The sequence below is a fragment of the Corvus kubaryi genome, unplaced genomic scaffold (genome assembly GCF_017639235.1).
Source record: "Corvus kubaryi isolate FWS band 111438036 unplaced genomic scaffold, C.kubaryi_AGA036_p1.0 37352, whole genome shotgun sequence".
Lineage (NCBI taxonomy): Eukaryota > Metazoa > Chordata > Aves > Passeriformes > Corvidae > Corvus > Corvus kubaryi.
This window is the reverse complement of record NW_024581114.1, coordinates 1,790,513-1,813,210: the sequence shown is the minus strand read 5'-3', so window position 1 is coordinate 1,813,210 and position 22,698 is coordinate 1,790,513. Positions and strand designations below refer to the sequence as shown.

Genomic DNA, 22,698 nt, shown 5'->3' with positions numbered 1-22,698 from the left:
CTGGCTGCTGGGAATCCCAAACATCCCTGTTGTGGTCAGTCCTGGCTTCTGGGGTCCCAGACATCCCTGCTCTGACCCCTCTGGGTGTGAGCCCCACAGTCCTGGTTGCTCCCAGTGCCCTTCACCTCCCACCTTCAGCAGAGCTGCCTGACAGGTGACAAACTTCAGCCTGGTCCTGGGCAAAGCGCTGCTGTCACACCTGCACTGAGCCAGGTGACACCCCCACCTGAGCAAGGACTCTCTAAGGTGTGAGTTTCTCTCTAAGCTTCCAGCTGGCACCACAACGGGTTTGTTAAACTCGGTCCTAATTATTACTGCTAGGATTAGCTGTTGCCTTTGGAAAACCAGCACCCACCCTGCCTGTGGCTCCTGCTGAGCTCCAAGCCTCAGGTTGTGCTGTCAGCACCATCCCCACCTGGACAAGTGCACAGGCCACCTCAAGGGATCTCAGTGGCATTTGGTCAGTCCCTAATCAGTATTTTTCCCCCCCCGTGAACATTCAGCCCCAGGTAGGAGTTTATCACAAACCACACCCGCAGGAACTGACTCCCTCTGCTTTTCTCTTGAAGGGAGCACGACCTCAGCTCAGTTCTGTGGTGCTCACACAAGGCAGGGTTTACAGGAGAGTCTAACACCAACCAGAGCAAGCATTTCTTTTCCTTTTGAATTGTTTCCATACCCTCTCTGGACTCCACTCATCAGCTTTTATTCCCATTTTTCCCCCCAGTTCTTGTGCCAGAACGAGTGTTTGTGTTTATCCATACCTTCTCCTAAGATCCAGCACATCTGAGAAATGAAGCTGGATACTCAGCAACAGTTCCTCGGGCTGCTGCACTGGGGAAGTTTATTTGGGATCATCGACCTTTGCACAGATCCAGCAACACCAAAACCTTGGGAAGAAGCTCTTTGCCGCCACGGGCAGCCTGATTGCATGATCTGCACTCCTCAACAGGCAGGGAACTTCGGGAATAAGACACCAGCAGTGCAGAGGGAGAAAACCACCAGAATCCCCAGTTTTATTTACATAAGACCATTTGAAAGACGGGCTGATGTCGCTGACAGGGAGAAGGATGTTCTGAATGTTCTGAAGGTCTCAAGAACCACAATAAAAACCTCAAAACCAAGGGTGACTCGTGTGAAAGAGACTTCAAACTAGGAGTGAGCAGGGCTCTGCTGCTGTGCGCCTCATGGATGGGATCTGCAGAGGGATGGAAACCCCAAGAAGTCCCTGGCAAAGATCTGCCCACACAGGAGCAGCATCAGCTTCACAGAGAGCAAAACTTTACACTTCAATAGATGTCATTCTTTAATCCATCCAGCCTTTCATAGAAAGTCAAAAAAGCCAGAGAAGTGCTGACAAAACACAACCACTGTGCTTGGAAAGGAGGGGATGGGAGGAATCTGCATTTTAAAGCCACCTCTGCCCGCCCTGTGGAAGCTGGGGGAATATCCCAGATCGCTGGAAACTCCCCCTGCCAGCAGAAATTCTCATTCCTCTCAGTCTGTGCTCACAGGGTGTGAGCTCTTCCTGCTTCTCTCCACTAAAGAGGGAGAAGGCAACAAGGGACCTTGAAATCTTTCAGCACTGATTCTCCATCAGTCTCCAGCACACAAACATTTATATCCCCCCCTGCTCTTAAAGGAAAACCACATTTTGTCCCATTTCCTTCAAATTAAATGTTTCTCTTGAAATTTCTTTTGATACAGAAAATAACTTTGGCCTTGTGTTTAGCCAGTTTTACACCCACACAGAGATATTTTTGAATGTATAAATGTGTGTATCTCAAAGGCAAGAACCCCATAAAATCCCTGTGTAAACTGAGCTTCACTGGGGATTTCAGTGCTAATGAAGCATGTGGAGAAAAAGTATTTCTATAAATCATAAATTTTTCAGTAACCTGCACGTTAAATGAGAAGTGACATGTCAAGGGTTCTAACTAATCCACAGAAAGGACAGCTGTAAATGCCCATGAACACACAAACCACAGGTTAAAACACCCTGTGTGGGGTTTTTCTGCCTTTCTATGAAATAACAGCCAAGAACTGCGGATAAGATGAATTATGTTGAAAGTAGAAAACATTTCCAAACAAGTTTCACCTTGCCACAGAGCAGCTTCAGTGCTGGGGAAGGAAAACTCTGCTCCAAACACTCAGCACACTGTGCTTGCTTGGAATGTCTTCTTAAAGGGATCAACTGAAGCAGTTCCTACAGAACCATCTCCTTCCTTTGGCTGGAAATATCCCCATGGAAACAGAGATGGTACCAGACAGACAAATGAGGAGGAGCAGAAATCCTTCAAATACAGAGTCTGCAGGAATAAAACGGGACAGGCAACTGGAAAAGAAACACTCAGCAAACCTCATCACAACTGCTGCTCCAACTCCCCATCCCCTGCTTGTTCTGATCTCGTCATTCTCCACAGAATTTCTGCTTTAAGTGTTTTTAACAGACAGAAAAACCCCAGCACAGGTAATTCTGGGTTATTAAACATCCCCAGGACCCAAGTTAGGATGCACTGACCCATTTGGACACTGTCCAGGACAGGGAGGGAGCTGGCAGAGGGCTGAGTTTTACCACAAAGCCGTGGCAAGCCCAGCCAGCCCCAGCTCCCAGGAGTGGAGAGGTGTAAGGTTTCTTTGAGGGCCTGACTCAGAGCTCAGCATTTGCAGCTGCCAAGAAGCATTTTCCAGTATGGACTTGCAGTTTGCAGCTGTGGAACCTGAAATGATGGTCTTTAATATATATTTTGTGTTCCCTCAAAGAGGTTAAGCAGCATCACCACAGGACTCACTGCAACACTGCCAATGTTGTCTGCACAGAGGGGGAACGTTGGCCTGAACTGAAAGTCCTGGCACCAAATTCCTGCATGTGCAAAACAACTGAAGTTAAGGAAAATGAGGTGATTCCTGTCAGCTGTCAGAGGCCAGTGACAGAATGAGAGAAGCCAGGAGCACAAACACTTCCAACACGATGTTTACAAAGTTGTCCTCATGTAGCCCGGTTTTAAAGAGCCTTCTTTGCTCCACATCATCCACAGGTGCCTTTAAAAAAACAACTTTTAAGATTTTCTCTTGCCTGAAAGCAACAGCACTTTACCAGTCACACTGTGAAAAGTGGAATAATTTGGTTTGTTTTAACTTTTATCAGTCTGAGCAGACAGAACTCTGAGGTTTTGCTCTATTTGTATGCACACCCCCATTCTCTGTTTACTTTTGCTGTCAGGGAGGAAAATGCTTCCATTCAAAACGACTTTGGTTAAAAAACCCCAACTTTAAATTATTTCTGTTGACTGTGGAGTTTGCCCCATCTTCCCTATATCCAGTGGGCCTTGACTGCTCCAGTTAAAGCCTCACAGTCTTTCACCTCACACAAAAATTCCACGTTTTACCTCAAAAAGAACAGCTACACTTCCTCAGCTTCTATTTTGAAAACAGACAAACTTACAGGTTTTTTATTTTTATTGGATGCTTCCAACTTTATAGCTAATAATATACAGATACTCGGTTTTTTCATTGTTCCATTCACATCCTCACAGAGTTCAGCCATTCTGTCACATTAAAATTAAAAAAAAAAAAACCAACAAAACCCCCAAAAAAAGCACAACTGAAATAAAATAAATCCATAAGCTGGAAAAATACATTATAAACTTATATTCAAGAAACATTCTCTTTATAATTAAAAACCTACTTATAATAATTAAAGTAGGATTTAAAGAAAAACTTGATTTTCATTTTTAAATAGGTGGCCTTTGTGTATACTTTTAATCATTTTTTATATGTACAAGCCCAAGCAGTATCTCTGCCTACCTGTGACAGAATACCTGAAAAAAAAAAAAAAATAAAGGACACTGAAAAGGAGTTTTTAAACAAACAAACAAACAAAAGATCAATATTCATTTTCCAGGAAAATACAGTATAATCAGAACTTTAAACACATGCTTCCCTCATCTGTATTAAGGCCTAAGAGACAGATGTGCTTTAATAAAAGCAGACAGTATGAAGAAAAGTCCTTCCACTTTTCTCTTCAAATTCCTGTAACAGCTCATCTATTTCATTTTCCATGTCTTCTGTGTGCTGTATCTAGAAGAGAAAAAAGACTGAGCAACCAGGCTCCAAGGACATGGTGTTTAGAACACTGTAATAATCCCAGTTTTTTGGTTTACTGGGAAATCTCACTCAGCAGCCTGTACCCAATGGTGCTTTTGTTGAGATTCCCAGCATTCCCAAAGGCACAGATATTCTGCTTTATGTTTATCTGCAGATCCCAGCCCACCCAAGTGGCACTTCAGGAGGACTTTGTTGAGTAGGCACCATCCCTCCTCCCCAGATAACAAACGCAGGCTCCAGAATAGCTCCAGGCACAGGGAACAGATGGCTCAAATTTCAACTCCTTGAACCCTCTTTAGGTTTCTTGGAGCTGGAAAGGATTTAAGACCAGAATAGATCACACAGGCTGCAGTCAAAACCAGCCTGGGATGGTGAACTCCTCAGCCTTGGAGTGTAAAAGGACACAGGTTCCTCCTCTGCTCTCATCACACTGAGTGCAGCTCATTTTAGCTGTAGTTTTTAGTTTAGTGTGGTACAATAAAATGCAGGATATTTTTAAGGATATTGGGATTCAGAATGCAACTCTCACTTTTAAATCCCACCTAATTACAACTGGTTTGAAAGGAGTTCACTCTGGAAACCACGAGCTCAGTTAAACTCACCCACTTGCCCAACAGCTCCGAAAATAAGCAGGAGAATGTGGGAATTTGCATCTTGACATGGATTTTACCAGAACAACTGTAATATGCAGGAGCTTTGTGGAGCAGCAAACAAAGCCCAGCCCCTGAGCAGCCAGCTGGGTCCAAGGCACCCCCAGGATTCCTGATTTCTCTTTACTTACACACTGGCAGAGCTCACAGATGAGGAAAGCACCCAGCGTTGCCTCCTCGTGGTTATCCTGAATGTCCACGTTGATCACATGGACTGGCTGACACGTCTCCTGCTCTCTGGAATTTAAATCTATTTAAAACAAAACACAACAGCAAAACTTTGGGTGGAATGGTATCATATTGTACACAGAGTAGTAATACGATTTTTAAAAATACATAGGGGTTGTCACATTCATCTTTTCTAAAGTGTTTTTTAGAATTTGTTTAATATTGTCTTAAACCATAATCCCTTTTATTTCAAAAAAACAAGAGGTGGATTTTGGAAACAAAATGAAAGGGTCATGGCAGTTTACTTGTCCTGCTCAAGAGCAGTTACTGCTCCTCTTACTCTGACAATTTTAAAGATCAAGAGCCTCAAAAGTCAAGAAGGATTTTGGGCTTCCTCACCTGGAGGGTTTTAATTGCTCATTTTATTTTTAAAAGCACTGTACATTCAACACTCTGAATGTTCCACTGCAGGATGAACTCCTGCAAGCTAAGCACTGATAGTCACATTAGCAAATTCTACTTTAATTGAATGTTTTTCACTTACTAACAAGGGTGGAGGGGGAAAAAAACAAAACATTTTTCCTGCAAGTGCACCCATGTGTTAGTGTGGTGCCTCTCTAACATATTCTTCCTTCTTCATCCAGTTTCTAAGCCAAAAGTTGATCTCTCCTACCTCCACTCTGCACCTTCATTTTGGCAAACCTGTTTAAAAATACCATTTTTCACATCCAGAGCCATTTGGGCCAGCTGTGAAGGGCATTGTGAAGGTAGAGAGCTGGAAAATCAGCAAGGGCTGCTCTTCACCTCCCTCCCTCCCATCTAAAAACCAGAGTGAGAGCTGCTTTCCACTTGCTGAAGATCCCCTCAAGGACCAGAGCAGTTGCTCTCAGAACTCACCAACACATTTCAAACCCTTCAGCTGAGCATTCAGAACCCTGGCAAAGCCCAGAAGTATCCTGCTGTTGTGACATGACCACTGAAGAGGCCAAGGGACAACCTTTAAGTTCTGTGGATGATACCAATTCACGTGGCTGGTGCTTCAGCGTGGAGGAAACTCCTTAAACCTCACACAAACCCGTACCCAGCAATTCCAGAGACACAAGGCTCTGAGCTCAGGAATTAATGGAGTTCCTGCTGGAACCCCAGGGCTCTGAGGGAGTTCACATGCATCCCCTGCGCTGTGTTCGTGTGGATCCCCAGCTGAGATCCTTCTGGCACATCTCTGACTCATTTAAGGGCAGAGCTGGAGCACATTTGCAGGGTTAAGTGAAGTTTCTCCACCCGTACAGGAGGTATTTAAGGGGGATAAACTGCTTGGGAGGTCACAGGAAGCCTTCTGCAGGGAAGGGAGGGGAGCTGCACAAGGAAGACAGCTCAGACTTGTTTTTCCATCAGCTCATCCCAATTTAAGTTTTTGAGATCCGTGAGCATTTCCAAACCAAACACGGAGTTTCTATAAATTTCCTTATCCAGCCCTTGCTGTGCACACACACTCTGTGTGGCTGCCAGCACCTTTAGGGGACAAGTGCTCAGCCATCACTTCTCTGGTGCATAAATCTGCATCAATAACTGCAAGCTCTTGTCCTCACTGGTGTTCAGTAGTTGGAGGAGACAGAGATGTTTCCAGATTTGTGAAGGACTTCAGGGAGGAGGGAAAAAAAACCACTCAAAGTTAACTTGGTTTACCAGTTCAAGCTCCTTACCTTCTACTACTTGATCATAGACTCTTTCTTCACACGTTAGGATCAAATCAAAAACATCTTTGCAGTTCTGGAATCTTTCTGGTCGTGGCTTGATTCTCTTATTTCTGTCCAACATGTGTAAAATTCCATTCTGTGTGTATCTGAAGACGCTTGAGTTAAGTATCTTTACTTGAAGGAAAGTCATGGTTTTGAGCAAATGACCAGCACAAGTTAAATAATAACTGCACCTTTAAAATAAAATATTCTTTCTGTTTGCAAATCTAAAGATCAGTGACCACTGAAGAGATTCCTAAGGTGACAGTGTGATCCCCATCATGCAGCTGCTGTTCAGAGACCTGTCACTGGCACCACAGCTTTAAAAGGCCCTCAGAAGGACAACTTTTCTTGGGCAACTATTTTTATATCCATAAACGCTCAGAACCCCCAGCCTGTGCTGTTTCTGTGAGCAGGATGTCCTACATTCCCTTCAGCCACTGGCCCTCACTCCAGGGGCCTCGCTCTTCAAAGGCAATCCTGTGGTGTTTCAGGTGCCACCTGCACAAAGTCCTCCCTGGAATGTGGGTTTATGCAACTGAACCTCCAAAGGAAGTCAAAGAAACCTCAGAAGCACATCCCATAAAAATATCCTGAGATGCATAAATGGGAATGAAGAAAAACACTGACTTTATGCCTGTCAGAGCCTCATCACTGTGTGAAAGGAATCTGTGATGCTGCTTGGGAGCTAAATTTATGCTGGTGCTGTAACCTTGAGGCTCTGATTTTACATCCTGGAGCCCCTTTGCCGGCAGGATTCTCTAATCCCACTGTTTTCCCACCCTCCTGGGACGTGCAGTTTCATCAGGAGCACTCCAGGCTTGACTGTCACATCAATCTGCAGGTTTGAGTAAAACCAAACTCCCTCTGAAGGCAAAGTTTTAGGGGTGAATTAGGAATACCAGGAAAGGTTTGGACTGAGAAAGCCTGGGAGTGGATGCATCTCCTCCTGACTTTAACACAGCTGTATTTTAAGCCATTTTACAATATAATAACAGGGATAACAGCCTGTAATTTCTTGAGATAACAGAATTCTGAGAATAAAACAATTTCCATTATTTGTAGCAGTCTGTAAGAGGTCATCTGGGCTTATTTCCTTGCTGAAAAGCTGACAGACAGGTATTTCTTTTCAGGAAACACTACTATTTTTGTAATAAAAGACCTACAACTTCCTGCCTACCTTCTTGCAGGAGCTCCAATTCTACTGCCCAGATGTGCACCTGTGTGCTCAAGGTGCTCCTGTTCAAGCAAACAGCCTCCAAAGCTTTTAAATCCCTCCAGTGTTTAAGTTACATTAAAAATTAAACCCAGCTTTCTACCTACAGGAGTCTACTTCACATTGAAAATAGATTCAGTTCTTCTGTGTGTCTGCACCACTGCACTTCAACTAGTTGTAATTTCAATTGTGCACCATGAACTGAGTGATAGGCTGTTTAGCACAGTTAAATGTTGTCAATTAGCCAAATGACTTCTGCTGCCTTTCTTTTCTCCACGTCACTCCCAAGCCTTTTTTACCACTCTTCTTTCCCAGAAGGTTTCTGCTTGTATTATTAAAGAATTGTCCTTTACAGCCCAAAGCTCTCATCAGCAGCTCTTGCACATCAGCACCCACTGGTTCACCCCAGCACCCCTGTGAACTCTCCTGGGGTTAGTCACACTTGGAAAAAAAACCCCACTTGGATGCAGCCACCTCAGACCTCTGGTTATCTGCAGAGCAGGAAAATGACTGCATTTTCAAAATATCATTTCCAAAATATCTGCCATTTCCAATATATGCCAACATCTGCCTGCGTTGCTTTGCTCAGTTGGAAAGGGAGCCCTTCCTGGGCTCTGTACTCCTCATTTCTACATCCTGCAGTTCAAGAGGGGGGAAAAAGAATCCACAACATCCCACACACTTTTTTGGGTTCTCTTTTTTCCCTTTCTAGGATAAAATGTTGCTGGCATCTGTCCCCTCGCTTTCCTGACTGAGCCTGGAGACAGAATTACGCAGATTCCCAAACCCACACAAGATTTCTGCTTCACAGCCCAGCTCTCTGCTGCCAGCTTACAGCTATTTTTTTTTTTTTCCAAGGGTCCATCTGCCTATAAAAGGAGACTGAGAGAAGCAGTTCAGATTCATGGCGCTTTCCGATTTGGTTGCCTGGAATCTTTTTCACCTGGAAAAAGCCAGCACCAGCTCATCCTTTGAGCAGGCAGGGGATGAGCTCTGCAAAACTGCTTCCAGTGCATAATAAACCCAGCTTCTTGCTCCTTGGGAGCTCAGGTGAATGCAGATACTGCAACTTACTAATGGTTTCCACCATGCTGGCAGGTGTTGAATCACTTAAGTCAGGCTCTGATTTCCTTCCAATACATTTCAACTCCATGCTCCCTGTCCTGTGCATCCCTGCTCTCTTTTCAGGACAAAATTTCCCCTGGTTTTCTGTGCTGTCACACCTTTGTAGCCCTTCCATGCTCAGGAGGACACCAGAACAAGCCTACATTTCTCTTCACCTACTGCAAACTCTTGGCAGAGGAAATCCATCTCATTTTTACACTGAGTCCAATTCAGATTTCACCTTTATTGGAGTAACTGTGCTAAACAGATCCACAGAGTGATGGAATTTAGGCATGACGACTCAGCAGTGCAAAGGCTCGATATAAAAAGGAGATGTTGCAGCACAAAAGTTGAATTTTTCCAACAGGCACAGCATTGTTGCTCATTCTCATGGAGAATTTCTATTACTGACTCTGCATTCTCTCCTTTTAGCTAAGAATATCCCATACTAGTGTGAAGATTTATTTAAACAACAAAAAGGATGTGTTTAGCTAAACCCCTAAAGCTTTCACTGCTTTTGCTACCCAAATTTAAAACTCCTGTCACAGACACCAGAAATGCCTTTTACCATCCAGTTGATTGCTCTGTGCTCTAGACATCTGGGTAACCATCCCTCCAAACATCCCTCACCCCTCCAAACTTTATCATTATTTGTCACTGACAGGACCCAAAAAACCCAAAAGCCCTGAGCACCAACCTAGAAATGGCCAAGACAGTTAAGTCTCTGTGCTGTATAATAAAATAATGATCTTACTGATCCAAGCATTCAATAAGTTTCATTTTAACTCCCATGTGAAGCTGAAGCTCACAAGTGATTTGAGCTGCAAGTGTTGGGGTATAGAAATTAATTATATACACAACTAAAATTCCCATGCCTATCCCCCTGCCCAAAGTGTCCAAAGCCAGGCTGGGTGGAGCTCTCAGCAACCTGGTCTATGCAAGGTGTTCCTGCCCATGGAGAAGGGTGGAATGAGATGAGATTTAAGGCCCCTTCCAACCCAGGCCATTCTATGAAAATATACAGGCCAATTTATTAAACATAACTGGGCAAATGATATTTGCTAAAATGTATACATCATTTTTAGGGGGGCAAAAAAAATCTTTTAAAGTAATGGCTGGCACCCAAAGCTTCTACATCTTCAAATCAATCTGCTGATTATTCCCTTTGGTGCAGCTGACACCATCCTCAGACACTGCATTTCTTCTTTGGGAAAACCAGGAGCGGAGCAGAGTGCTTCTCACCCAAGCATGAATGGCATTTGCAGGTCTCTTTTCCATCTCACCTTAATTCATTTGTTAGTATCTGCATTATAAGCAGAACACATTGTGTTAAAGCCTGCCTGGCAGTTGGGCTAGGAGCTGGACATCTCCTTAAATGAAGCGTGTGTGTGTGGGGGGTGAGGCTGCCCAACCTTCTTCCACCTTCCCAATCAGCTCCTTTTTTGAGGGAATGAAAGACTGGAAATGGGCACAGGCAGCACAAATTCTACTTTCCAAGCACTGTGGTTATGGCTGCAATAACTGCCTTCACTCCACAGCCAGAGAACACAATGCCTTTCCTCTGGAATTGAAGCTGTGCAGTTTAGTACAAACCAGAGACTGCTCACAAGTCTTTTGTTGTTCTCTAACTTAATAAAATCTTAACACTGAACCGTTCTGTTGGATTCAAATGGAAACAGAGCAGGGTAAGATGGGGTATTAGGAAAAAATTCTCCCTCTGAGGGTGGGGAGGCCCTGGCACAGGTTGCCCAGAGAAGCTGTGGCTGCCCTGGAAGTGCTCCAGGCCAGGTTGGACGGGGCTTGGAGCACCCCAGGACAGTGGAAGGTGTCCCTACCATGGCAGGGGGTGGCACAGGATGAGCTCTAAGGTCCCTTCCAACCCAAACCATTCTATGATTCTAAAATATGCCATCCAAATTATCACGAAGATGCTAAGCTGGGCTCCGTGACATTTCTGCAACATTCGTGCCTGTGCATGAATGACCTGCAAAGAAACTGAACTTGTTTTTCCTAGTGAAGGGCAAGCACCCAGCATTTGTAAGCCAGGAGCTGCACAGATAAATCCAACTGAAATAACAGAAATAACCAAATAGAAATAACCACATGCCAGCCCTGCTCACTTCCTGAAGCCTGGCTGAGCCCCAGAGCTGAGGGGTCTGTACCCACATATCAGTGAAGGCAAGCCAACACCTTGAGCTCAAGTGCCAGACAAGAATTTGCTAGTGCTGAGCAGCTGAAATTGTATTTGGGGTGAAAATGGACGGATTGAAGCCGTCAGAGGGGAAAAGAAAGGGAGTAATGGCAAAGTCCAGTGCCAAAGAGGCAGAGAAGGGATGTCACAGATGTACTGAAGGGACTACCAGAACGACAAGGGTACCAAGGACAAGATGACTTGAGGATGTGGCATGTCTGACTGTGCCATCAAACAGCTGTCTCTGCACTTCATCCAAGCGTGAACTTCAAGAGGAGTTTGGTTTGGATTGCTGGAATCTACAGGGTTTGATCACCTGGCAGTAAGGGACACAGAGGTGTCACTTCTGCAGTCATTCCAAGGACCAGCAGGCGAGCGAGAGGGCTCGGGAGAGTCACAAGTGACTTTGGGATGATTTCTTTGGGATGCAGGTTTGGGAAGCAGTGTCAGATTCCAAAGATGAGCAGCAAATGTAGGACTGGGAGGGGGGGAAGTGCTGTGAGAGAGGTCTGTGGGAAAGGATGAATCACCCCTTTCCCAGGGAAACAGGGGCTGCAACAGCCATTTCCAAACTGGCTTCCGCTGCTGCCACCGCTCTGTGCTGTGAAACTCAGAATTTCCAGTTATAGCCAGAGAAGGTACCTCAAACAGAGCAAACCACAAGCACTGCAAACCCTAAATCAATTAGAACATTTCATTTAGCACATTTAGGAAACCTGAGAACACAATCACAGAGCCAGCAGGGCCACTTTGCACCAGGAGCCTGCAGAGAAAGCACCATGCTGGATGAGGTCTGCAGGAAACATTCCCGGCTTGCAGTTAATGCCAGCTTAAGGAATTACAGTTGCTACCATGAAAATGGGAATTGGTTTGGAATAAAGAAAAAAAAGCATAAGCATCCCTAATGTTGGCACAGAAGTTTTGTGTTAATAGGAGGCAACTTCAAGGCAAGAAGCATCGACTGTCACTTCGCTCCCCTGCTTCAAACTGGGGTGAAACTGCCAAAGAATGGAATCACTCCAGCTCTGAATGGATTTTATACAAGTCATCAGCCTCAGACTGGATCCTTCAGTCAGAATTCCTCAGAGCATCTGTTTAGGACTCACCTTGGGTAAGGGAAATAAACCTTTCAGACTACCCAGAAGAGACAGGATGGCAGAGGATGTTTTATGTTGTTGAAAAGCATTTGTTATTAGATTGGGGTCTGTAGTTTCTACCACGTCCCAAGGCTCAAACACACGGGAAATAATATTTAAATAATATATATCTAGCTTATGTATTTTTAACAATTTGATGTATTTCCTTTTTAATGTGAATGAAGCCAAGATTAAAGGCAGTGTGATCAGAAGGCAGATGAAGAAGTACTGAAAAATTGCTGCCTTTGAAAGGCCTGAGATTTTGTGAAGCGTTTTGGTCTTGCAATCCTTCATGGAGAAAAAGGGATTGGAATTCAGCCTGTGGCTGGAAGTGTGTTGATTTGCAGAAATGTGCCTCTTAGAAGTCTTCAAATCCAGTTTAAACACTTCTTTCCATCCTCATCCCTTCTCTCTATTTCTAGGAGCACTGAAGTGCTTTTAAAGACATGGTAAGAAAGAAAATGAGACTTGTACTGCACTGCTTTTGGAAGAAGATTTGCCACTGACACACAGGCCATGACTTCAACTATTTTTAGCTCTTGCAAGGTTAGGCTTCAAAAAAAAAGGAGAAGAAAATACCCAAACCCAACAAAAAAAATAAAATCCCTCAACATATCTAAACAAAACATTCCAAAGTGGCTTCCAGAGACACAGCTCTCCTGCTGAACACTTGGAGTGACAGCTCAGGACAGAAGCTGACAAGTGCTTATCAGTTCAAAATCCATGAAGAAAACCCAGATGAAAATGTTAAGATAAATACATGCATGAAGAGCTTACCTGAAGTAGAATTTAAGTCAGTTACTCCTCAAGACTGAGCTACATGGAAATATCAACATGGGCATCCAACTTCAATATGGAGTTCACAGAGTTAAAACTAGATCCCATCACCAAGATTATCACTACCTTTTTTTTTGACAGAAAAGAGTCAAGTGTCTTCAAGGGAGATGCACCAAGTTCTTCTTCATTTCTGGAATTTTCCTTCTAACTGAAGCAGCTTTAGGAAGTTCTTGAGGACACGTTTTCCACCCTCCCCATAATTTTATAACCTGATGTAGCTAAGGAGCTAAAATTGCAATCTTATCTAAAGTTAGGGAGGTCAAATTAAAAGAGGAAGTAAAAAATATCAGGAACAGAGCAGGAGCCCAAGCTTGCAGGGTGGGTGCAGGCTGCCTAGAAATCCTAATTAAAAATACCCCCCATCTGTGAAAATCGTTAGATATCTTTAATGTGAGGGTCACAGACACATCAGCGTTGAGGAAAGGAAAGAAACAATCAGCCATGGAGTTACTCACACTGATAAAGAACCCAGGAGCAATTCCTGCACAATTTTGGTTAAATTTCCATTTGAACAGCTCCTATCCCTGGGCATAACAGCAACTGCTGATGAAGATTTAAATTGGGCTTAAATTCAAATCGTTTAGCAAGTTTCACCCTTGACTAGCTTTTGCCTTCACTTGAAGGCAAGGCTCACCAGCAGTTTTGCTCTGTTTTTGTTTCACCTCTGAAGTCACCACCATAGAATTAGAATTAAGTCCTCAAACCCCTTCACAGAGTTCTAAGGGGCAAGTGATCATAAGGACAAGTAATGCTAATGCTGGAAAGGTGGGTTACACATGCAAATACAAGGTGGTGTATGTATTGGTACTACAGACCATGGCTGCGTCCTCCTCAAACGAGTCCTCCTCAAACAATTCTCTACTGTTGTCCCAGAAATAATAAGAGGAATGTTTCAAAAAGCAACCAAAAGCCACGTTCAGAACAGTGTTAAATGGTTTTGGGGCAGTCCTCGATTGGGGCTCAGGGAATTTAAATGCTACATTCTAAAACTGCAATGGGAGATGCTGATACTTATTTTAACTCTAAGTTTTAACTGCCACATCTTAAAAGGCTTTGAAGTACTTCCATTTTAGATCTACTGTAACCACCTACTCAACTGAATCTGTATTCCTGGCTCCATTAATCCCCTATTCCTGTGCTTCTGAAATTCAACATATGCCTTCAAGGTATGAGAGGCTGCACTCTGTATTTCACTAATTAACTGCAATGAAGGTGCTTTTAGTCTCTGCAGAGTGGGTTTTTAATAGTTGTCCCCCCTCTTCACAAGTGAACAGGAGAGGTTCAGTGCATCTCTTCTAACACACTTTGAACCTTGCTCTGAGTGAGGTCCAATAGTGCAGCAGCTCATTTCTGTTTGAGGCCACTGCTTTCTGAACCTGGGGGTCATTTATTTGGGCAGAGGATGTTCCCTCACAGCCACAATGTCACTGAGTATCTGGTGTCCACAGCGCCTGGAAGGAGAGCACTCAAACTTCAGGTGTCTCCTCACTGGAATATGGGAACAAGCAGCGTGTTGTCAGCAAGACTCAAAATTTCAGACCACATGGAAAGGTTACAGATGATGAAAGCAAGGCTGGGAAACAGAATAAGCAGCTGAATCATATGGAACCACCCCTCCTTCTGTTCCCCCATCCCAACCACACTCCAAGCCCATGAGGAGAGCAGCCCCTCCCACCCCACAGGTAATTCCCATCCCCTCTCTGAGGTTATGCTCACCCAACAAAACTGAGAGCCCCTGGGACCCTGGGTCACAAAAAAACTATTCCACAACTCGCTGATGAGAGCAGGTCTGCTTTTGGTTAAAGTCTTTACCCTCAAAACCCACTTCTGGAAATGGAGTTGCTTTCTGCGCTGACAGTCTTCAGTCTGCAAACCTTAAATTATCTGAGAATCAAAAAAGCAAAGTCAGAGTCATTTGCTGTTGCCCTATTTCCCTTGCAGTGGCTGTTGTTTAAACCTCCTGTATCTTGAGAAAAGGTTTAACTGTAACACTGCAAATTTATTTGGGGAACACAGCAAAGCATGGAGCAGAACCACAATGGTGACTCCAAAACATGCTGAGTGGGGGGGAACAAGTTGGCTTTCTGTTGGTTTTTGTCTCTAAGTACTGCCATACTCAGCACAGCAGCAATGAAGAATTCAAAAAGGAAATCTCAAGTCGTTTGTGCTTGTTAAAATTAATTCTCAGCTCAAGGAATTTTCTTTTAAGCAGTTCTTTTAATCAGGATATGGATATGGCATACCTTATTAAGATGAGTTTGCAAGATTTTCCTTTTCTCTATAGGCAGAGGGATAAAAAAAAAATCAAATAAACCAGCACATCTCATGTGATCCTTTTAAGACTACATCCTACATTTTGAACTTTTTTTAAAAAAGGATACTTATTGAAAAAACATCTAGAATGAGTTCCCCAATTCTTGTTTGTGGGTTTTCTTAAAAAAAAAAATCAACTTTAAATATAGGAATTTTAAAATAATGCAGTTTGGACATTTTCAGTAGTGTGCCTAGCCCTGATCACCTTTGCTCTCCAGGATTAAATGTTACTGGGCTCTCCTCTGTCCATTGTTTATAACAAACTACAGGGTTATTTTTTCTCGGTGCACAGAGCAAATCACGTATCACAAATCCTCAGTGAGAAGGGTGAGCTCTTTAATGAAAGGTATCCTCTCTCCCAGAGAAAGTATTCTGTAAGCCTTACCTGGCAGTTTGTCTGAGCTAAATACAACATTAATGTCGAGGTGGTCGCTCTTCCCAAATCCATAACCAGGACAGTCTTAGCACTGAGAAGGATCCACAGTGCAGGGGAGGCAATGGACAATCTGTGAGGGTATTGATGTGTTCATTCAAGAGCTAAACATGGTAACACACTACAAAAGAGCATTTGGAATGTGTGCATTGGAACTGGGTAACAATTTACAAGGGAGCATTAGAGGCCCATTGTTAAAAAACCTCCTATAAACTTAAAATCATTTTAAAGTTCGCCAGCCAAGCAACTCTAGATTCTTAATGCCAAATAATGAATTACACCTTTCAAGGATGAACCACACTGGATTTTTTAAAGAGGCCATGCCACAGGGATACAGTTCTTTGTCTTTCCTAAGCAGATCATTGTACATCTGATCATATGTCGTTTTGAAGTCATAAACATTTGGCTTGTCCGGGGCTGGTCCTGGCAGTTTCACGTGAGTCCCTGTGCCAAAGGATCGGACGCTGAATCCTCGTTTGCTGAAAGACACAAGGGAAGGGAGGAAAGAAAGCCATGAGGTTGGATAGACTTTAAAAATTAAAGTGCTGAAGAACACAGAGTGAATTTTAAAAACACCTCTTAGCCAGCAACCAAATCACAGCCAAACAGTTGGGCAACCAAATTGCCAAGAGTACCCAACGCGTGCTTTCCTTGCAGTTACAATCCAAACTCACTACCATTCCTAAAGAAACACCTCTATTTGATAGGAATTTGCTTACAATTATGGTACACAGCTGTTTGGAAGTGTCTTCTGTGCTTTCCTTTTGTGCTTTCCAACATCCTGGATTTGCAACAAGCGTGCGTTGTGTACTCGCTCATGGACAACACAGTGGAGGCAGAGATGTTTTTCTCTTAATACAAATAAATAACTGTACTGACTGGTCAATATTTAAGTGTCCTGCTAAGATTGTTGGCTCAACTGCATTATTCTTCTCACTTTGTTGCCCAAACGGCCTAATTTAATAAGCCCAGGATAAACATTTGTGTGCCTGGCACTGAAAACCATACAGTGCAATTACCTTTACACAAGTGGGGCAGATGTTCTGCTGGCTGCTCTCTAAAACTCTTGGCTAATCCAGGGATTACTTCATTCCATTCTTATGAACAACTACTTGGTTAATAGTTATAATTGAAAAAAAAAAAGGAGGCAGGACCCTGCTTGTCTTTAGGAGTGATGCCAAAATGTTCTTGCTGATGAACTGAAATATTTGTACTTGAACCTCAATACATCCTTCAGTAATATTACAAAACATGGCAATATACTGAATAATGGGACAAAAAAAGAGATTTTCTAGTGATCTAATGGACAAAGTTACATGGTAAAATACTGTTGCTATCATCCAGAAGGCTGAAACATTTGGGTCTGTAATGACAATCTAACTTGAAACAGCGAGACCACAACTTCATCCATTTTTTTTTTTAAGGACTCACACTTCCAGCATCAATGGTTTTAGCAAAGACTGAATGGAGTGAACAACCCAATGCCTGTGTCCCCACATCCCCAGTAATAACCCTGAATTTGTAGTGCTTTCCTCTGAGGAGAGTGAGCAGATTTGGGACCCAGTGCAAGAGTCAGCCTCTGACTCCCTGGTCTGCACATACAAGACAAGAAAATTCAGCAGAAGTCACGGACTCAATGTGTCTGTTTGCCTTCAAAGGGTATCTTCAAAGTGATCCCAAATGCTTCTGGGCAGAGACTGCGATCACCTTCTGCCCCAAACTCAAACACTGCTCTGAAACTATCAACACCTATTTCCTTCAGTTCCTCCTACTGGAACACAGCCCCCCCCTTCTCTTTTCTTGCTTCCCCACACTTTTTCCTCCAGCAACTATTTATAGGTTCCTATTTCTGTAAACAGACAAGATACATGATGGTTTCTTGCTTCTTTCTGCAGGACTAAAGACTGAAAACGGATACAAGTGGAAAAAAGTGCAAATCTTTGCCCCTCCCAGTCCTCCATCACATGTAACTGGTGCAGTTATGAGTCACTGTTCATTTATTTTCCCTGCAATACTTGCAGACCCAAGTCTTGATTCTGCTGCTTCTACTGGACTTGAAGAAAGGCATAATATGTACAGAAGAAATTGCAGTGCTAAAAAATTCATGTTTCAATTTGATCTTTTCTTCTATGGTTTCCTCCTAACTTTTTTTTTTCCCATTAATGTTATTCTTTGAAACAGGTCTGCTTGGATCACATACATTAAAACCTCCACACCTCCAATTGCTGTAGATGTCCCTGAAGTTTGCATGATCTTGTATAAAGCCAATCTGAAATCTCTGACATTCAACACATCAAAAATTTGTGCCTCCAAGGCCCACGACCCATTCAAAATTACTTCCTTGAATAGCTGGAATATGAGTTCCTCACATGGAATTTTGTGCTTTGTACCTTGGTGAGTGGTAGTGTCAGTTTTTACACTACTTATGCTTCAGGTACAATGAAATACTACCGCTATGAAATATCCTAAAAACATTTCAACACCGTTCTTGCAACAACTGGGGGATAGGAGAGGGAAAAATGCTTGCACAGAGCCATTATTCAGGAGCCTTTTATTAAACAGCTGGACACATCTGGAATCATCAGGTGTCTGTGGTAATGTGGCACATTTTTCACAATGAACAATTCCTACAAGAAAATGAATATACAGTATTTGGTTTTGGCCCAGTAAACCTACCCAGAAGATGGAAAACAATGAGCTTTGTCATAAAGAGTAAAGTAAGACAGACTAACAGACTATCCTAGCACTGATTTCTGAAAATGTGGAGCTTAAACTTTAACAGTAATGATCGTATTTCAGGAAGTTGTTTAATACTATTCATGCTGCTGCAGATAAACTGCCAGCATATTAAGGACAAAGTGAGTCACTGCACAGATCTCATTTTCAGCAGGTGTGCTCACCTCAGTCCAAAGCTCATTACAATGAGCTCACAAGCACCACTCAAGTGCCCCTGAGCATTTCCCTCCAAAGGATCTCAGAGCTCACTGCAAACACCAATTCTGAAGGCAGAGACCACCCTGGGACTGAACTGACCCACCAGACTGGGACCACTCTGTTTCAGGCACTGGCAGGAGAAATAAAATTAATCTGTGCAGCTTGAGACATGAACTTTTGTGCACACCTTTCTTTTATTTCAGTTATTCAGGCATCTCAGATGTTCTTATTAAATTGTTTTTCAGCTTATTGGATGTTCATAACAGCACAGCCTCTCTTTACAATGGCTGTAAGAAATTTTACTAAATAATAAAACAAATGCAGTAAATCCTGCAGTGCCACTGCAGCTCAGAGTGGTGAAGATTTTCAGGGGACCAATTACTAATTTTACCACATCCCTTTCCACAAGAGGTAGCAGTAAAATAACCAGCAAGCCTTGTAGGCTACTTAGAGAATATCTTATGCCACCCAATCAATATTAAAAAAACCAAACCACTCCCCAAAACAAGCCCACACTGTTGAACAGCAGGACAAAAGCACTGTTAACTCATTTTGAATACTAACAACTTGCTGTAATTTGCATTATCACTATTAAACTGTCAAATGAAAGTGTGCTTTAATATAAAAATGTGAAAACATCTCCTTCTTGGGGGTTTACTAATTTAGGATTTCTTAAGTTAGGCAATACAAATGTCAATATCTCACTGCATTTTGGTGCTGACAGATGATGTCAGGAGAGAAGCTGTGACTAACAACTTATGGAAACAGCATGGGTGCAAGTTAAGTCCTCTAACACTGTCAGTGCTGAACTAGAAGTCTTCACATCAATATGAAATTTAAGTTTTTGCTATAGGGGTTGCAACATTTGAATTCCTCTGCTGCCACTAAGATCTCATGTTCATACTCCTAATTTCCTAAAAGTTAGCTTTCTAAAACAAGGACTAGGTGGCTGAAGTGTGTACCAGCATTTTATGAGCTCTCATTACCAGCAGTGACACAGAGAACTTGAACTCAGTAACTTCCTTCCAAAGCCATCAGGGTATTACCAAGCAAACAGAAATGTGGAAACTGCTGCATAAAAAAAGTCTGGCTGTGAGAGATTTACCCTTCTGCCTTCCTCTTCTGTTTGAGGGAGAACCATGGCCTAAGTGTGCATGCTCTGTGGCAAAACGTAAAATGAAAGATAAAATCACCTACAGAATGTGCTGGTTTTGGCTGGGGTAGAGTTAATTTTTGTCACAGCAGCTGGCGTGAGGCTACGTTGTGGGTTTGTGTTGGTAACACGGGGATGTTTTTGTTATTGCTGTGCAGGGCTTACACAGCACCCAGGCCTGTTCTGCTTCTCACCTCACCCCACCCCAGCAGAGCCTGCACTCACATCTGTGAAAGCAAACACTGCAGGATGAGTAAGATCTGACCTAGGGAAGGGTTACACACATCCAGTCTGACGGCTTTTAAAGAGGGGTTGTGTCTTTCTGCACTGCTCTTCCTGTCCCCCTTTGCTTCCATGGCTCAACACACACCCCTGTGGTGATGGCTCTAGATAGAATAACTATCAACAAACTTCAGACAGACCTTCAGTCTGACTTCTGCTGGAAAATTAGAACAAAGTGTTTAAAACTTGGTTAATTACAAAATACACAAGCAACACACTGAGTGCTGGACCCCAGACTTTGCCTTCCAACAGCATACAGAATTTGTGTCTTTTAAAGCCTCGTCATCCACTTACAAAATACCTTAAAGTTTCGTAATTCCTCCGTTTCTTCCTAACTCTTCTTCCTCTTTTAATCATGTGTTCTTTCCAGCTGCAGTGCAACACAGAGCAAGACACTGCCCTGAACGGGTGAGACAGGCTGGCTTTGAGCCAACACACATTTTCCTGACGTTTACTGGCATATGGGCAGTTATTTCTTTAGAGCAGCATCAGCAATTTATCTGTTTTGCCATTTATGCTACGGCTACTGTAACTACAAAAGATGTTAATAAAATTAAACGTTTTCTAAATACGGTTTTGTTACTTTTAAGTTAAAATCTTAAGGGAGAAGGGACTTTAAAAAACCACCCCTGCCACATTTGGTGAACATCAGTCACACCGGAAGTGATTTATTTCTCCAAAAACGCTGGGGAAGGAAAAGACCAGACATTACAAGTAAATTTAACTTTGTCCTTAAAACTCAGGTTTCGATTAAAACTCAGCTCCAGCATTATTAGAGGAAAAACAATGTCATGTTTTCATCAGGTAACATCTGATGCCAAGTGTGAGCGTGAAGTGCATGAAATGCTGTCACAGTAAGATGGCTGCCAGACCAAATGTTTCTATTATTTATTCCTCCCAAAGCTTTTATTTTTATTTACAGGTAGCACACAGCTTACACAGAGTTGTTTTGCTTACTATGCCATCAGTATGTATTTCTAATGTGAGTGTTTCTTTGCATAACTTTAATAAAATAAACCCGACCACCCTAATCACGTTCCTGCAGTGCAAAGGGAAAATTCAGGGAGATGATTTCAGGCAGATCAGGTCTCTCCTGCCTGTCAGTCTGTCCCAGTCTCCCATCTCACCTTTTCAGCCAAGCTGAGAGCTAAACAGATTAACACTCATAATCTCAAAGACATTTAGCATTCTGAACTGAATGTTCTGGTTCTCCTGGGAGAGGAAAGGGCTCCCTTTTCAGGGCATGGAGTGGCTTAACCTTCACAGAATGTTAAGGGGTTGGGAGGGACCTTAAAACCCAACCTAGGGGCAGGAACACCTTCCACTACCCCAGGTTGCTCCAAGCCCCGTCCGACCCGGCCTTGGACACTTCCAGGGATGGGGTAGCCACAATCTCCCTGTGCTAGCGTCTCACCACCCTTTTTACAACACTAAAAAAATTTCTTCCTAACACCTCACCTAAATTTCCCCTCTTTCACTCTGTGCCCATTACCCCTTGTCCTATCCCTCCAGCTCCTGACGAAGACTCCCTCTCCGGCTTCCCTGTGGGCCCCTTTCAGATGCATTCAAGAAGGAAAAAAAAAAAGTGGGGGGGGGGGGAAGGAAAAAAGGGAACGTTTGAGTTTCCACACGCCGAGACACGGACCCTGCTCTGCCCAAGTCCCCAGGCCACGTTTTCAGCCCTGGGGCCGCAGGTCCGTCAGGGAGGGCCGGGACCCCCGACCGCGGCCTGAAGCGGGGCGCGGAGGAGGTGAGCTGAAAACGGGGCGAAAAGGGGGGTACCAGGGAGGTGAAAAGGGGGTACAAACGCGGTGAAAGCAGGATGAAAAGCAGCTACAAGCAGGGTGAAGGCGGGGTGGAAGCTGGGTGCTGCCCCACAACCGCGGGCCTGCCGGGCCGGGCGCGGGCCCCGAAGCACGGCCCCATCCGCACCTCCCTGACAGCGGAGCGCCGCCAGCACGGTGGGGGAACCGGGCAGCAGCGGTTACCTGAGGATGTTGTGCGCCTCCATGCTGCGGTTCTGGTTGCTGGAGCACACCACGGCCACGCGGAGCGGCGCGGACGGCATGGCGGGCACGGCTGCGGCTGCCCGCGCCTCCCGGCCGCCGCTCGCACAAAATGGCGGCGCAGCGCGGCGGGCGGGGACGGGACGTGTCAGCAGGGCCCCGCCGCGGCCAACCGCGGCACGGCGCGGGAGAGGCGGAGCGGCCGCGGCCGCCGTGAGGGGAGTGCCGGGAGAAGGGAGCGGAGGGTGCTGGGCGAGGGGCGTGTGAGTCGCCGGCGAGCCCTGGGAAGCGTTAGGCGGAGCCTGGAGGGAGAGGGTTGTGCCGCCTCACCTCGAGTTTTGGGGCACAAATATTATGAAAAAATAGATATTAAGGTGTTGGTGCTGAGAGGAGGGTAGTGAAAGGTGTGGAGGGGAAGCTTTATGATGAATG

At 44.1% G+C, this 22,698-nt stretch overlaps 1 protein-coding gene across 1 annotated transcript; it reads right to left on the bottom strand.

The window, feature by feature from the left end:
* Positions 1-3,441: 3,441 nt before the first annotated feature.
* SSU72 (SSU72 homolog, RNA polymerase II CTD phosphatase) lies at positions 3,442-22,390 on the bottom strand. The gene is made up of 5 exons (XM_042032073.1): positions 22,249-22,390; positions 16,227-16,370; positions 6,629-6,768; positions 4,889-5,007; positions 3,442-4,080 (listed from the first exon to the last, which is right to left on the bottom strand). The coding sequence occupies exons 1-5, from the start codon at positions 22,326-22,328 to the stop codon at positions 3,979-3,981; spliced, it is 585 nt and encodes a 194-aa protein (XP_041888007.1). The 5' UTR covers positions 22,329-22,390; the 3' UTR covers positions 3,442-3,978.
* Between the last annotated feature and the right edge of the window lie 308 nt (positions 22,391-22,698).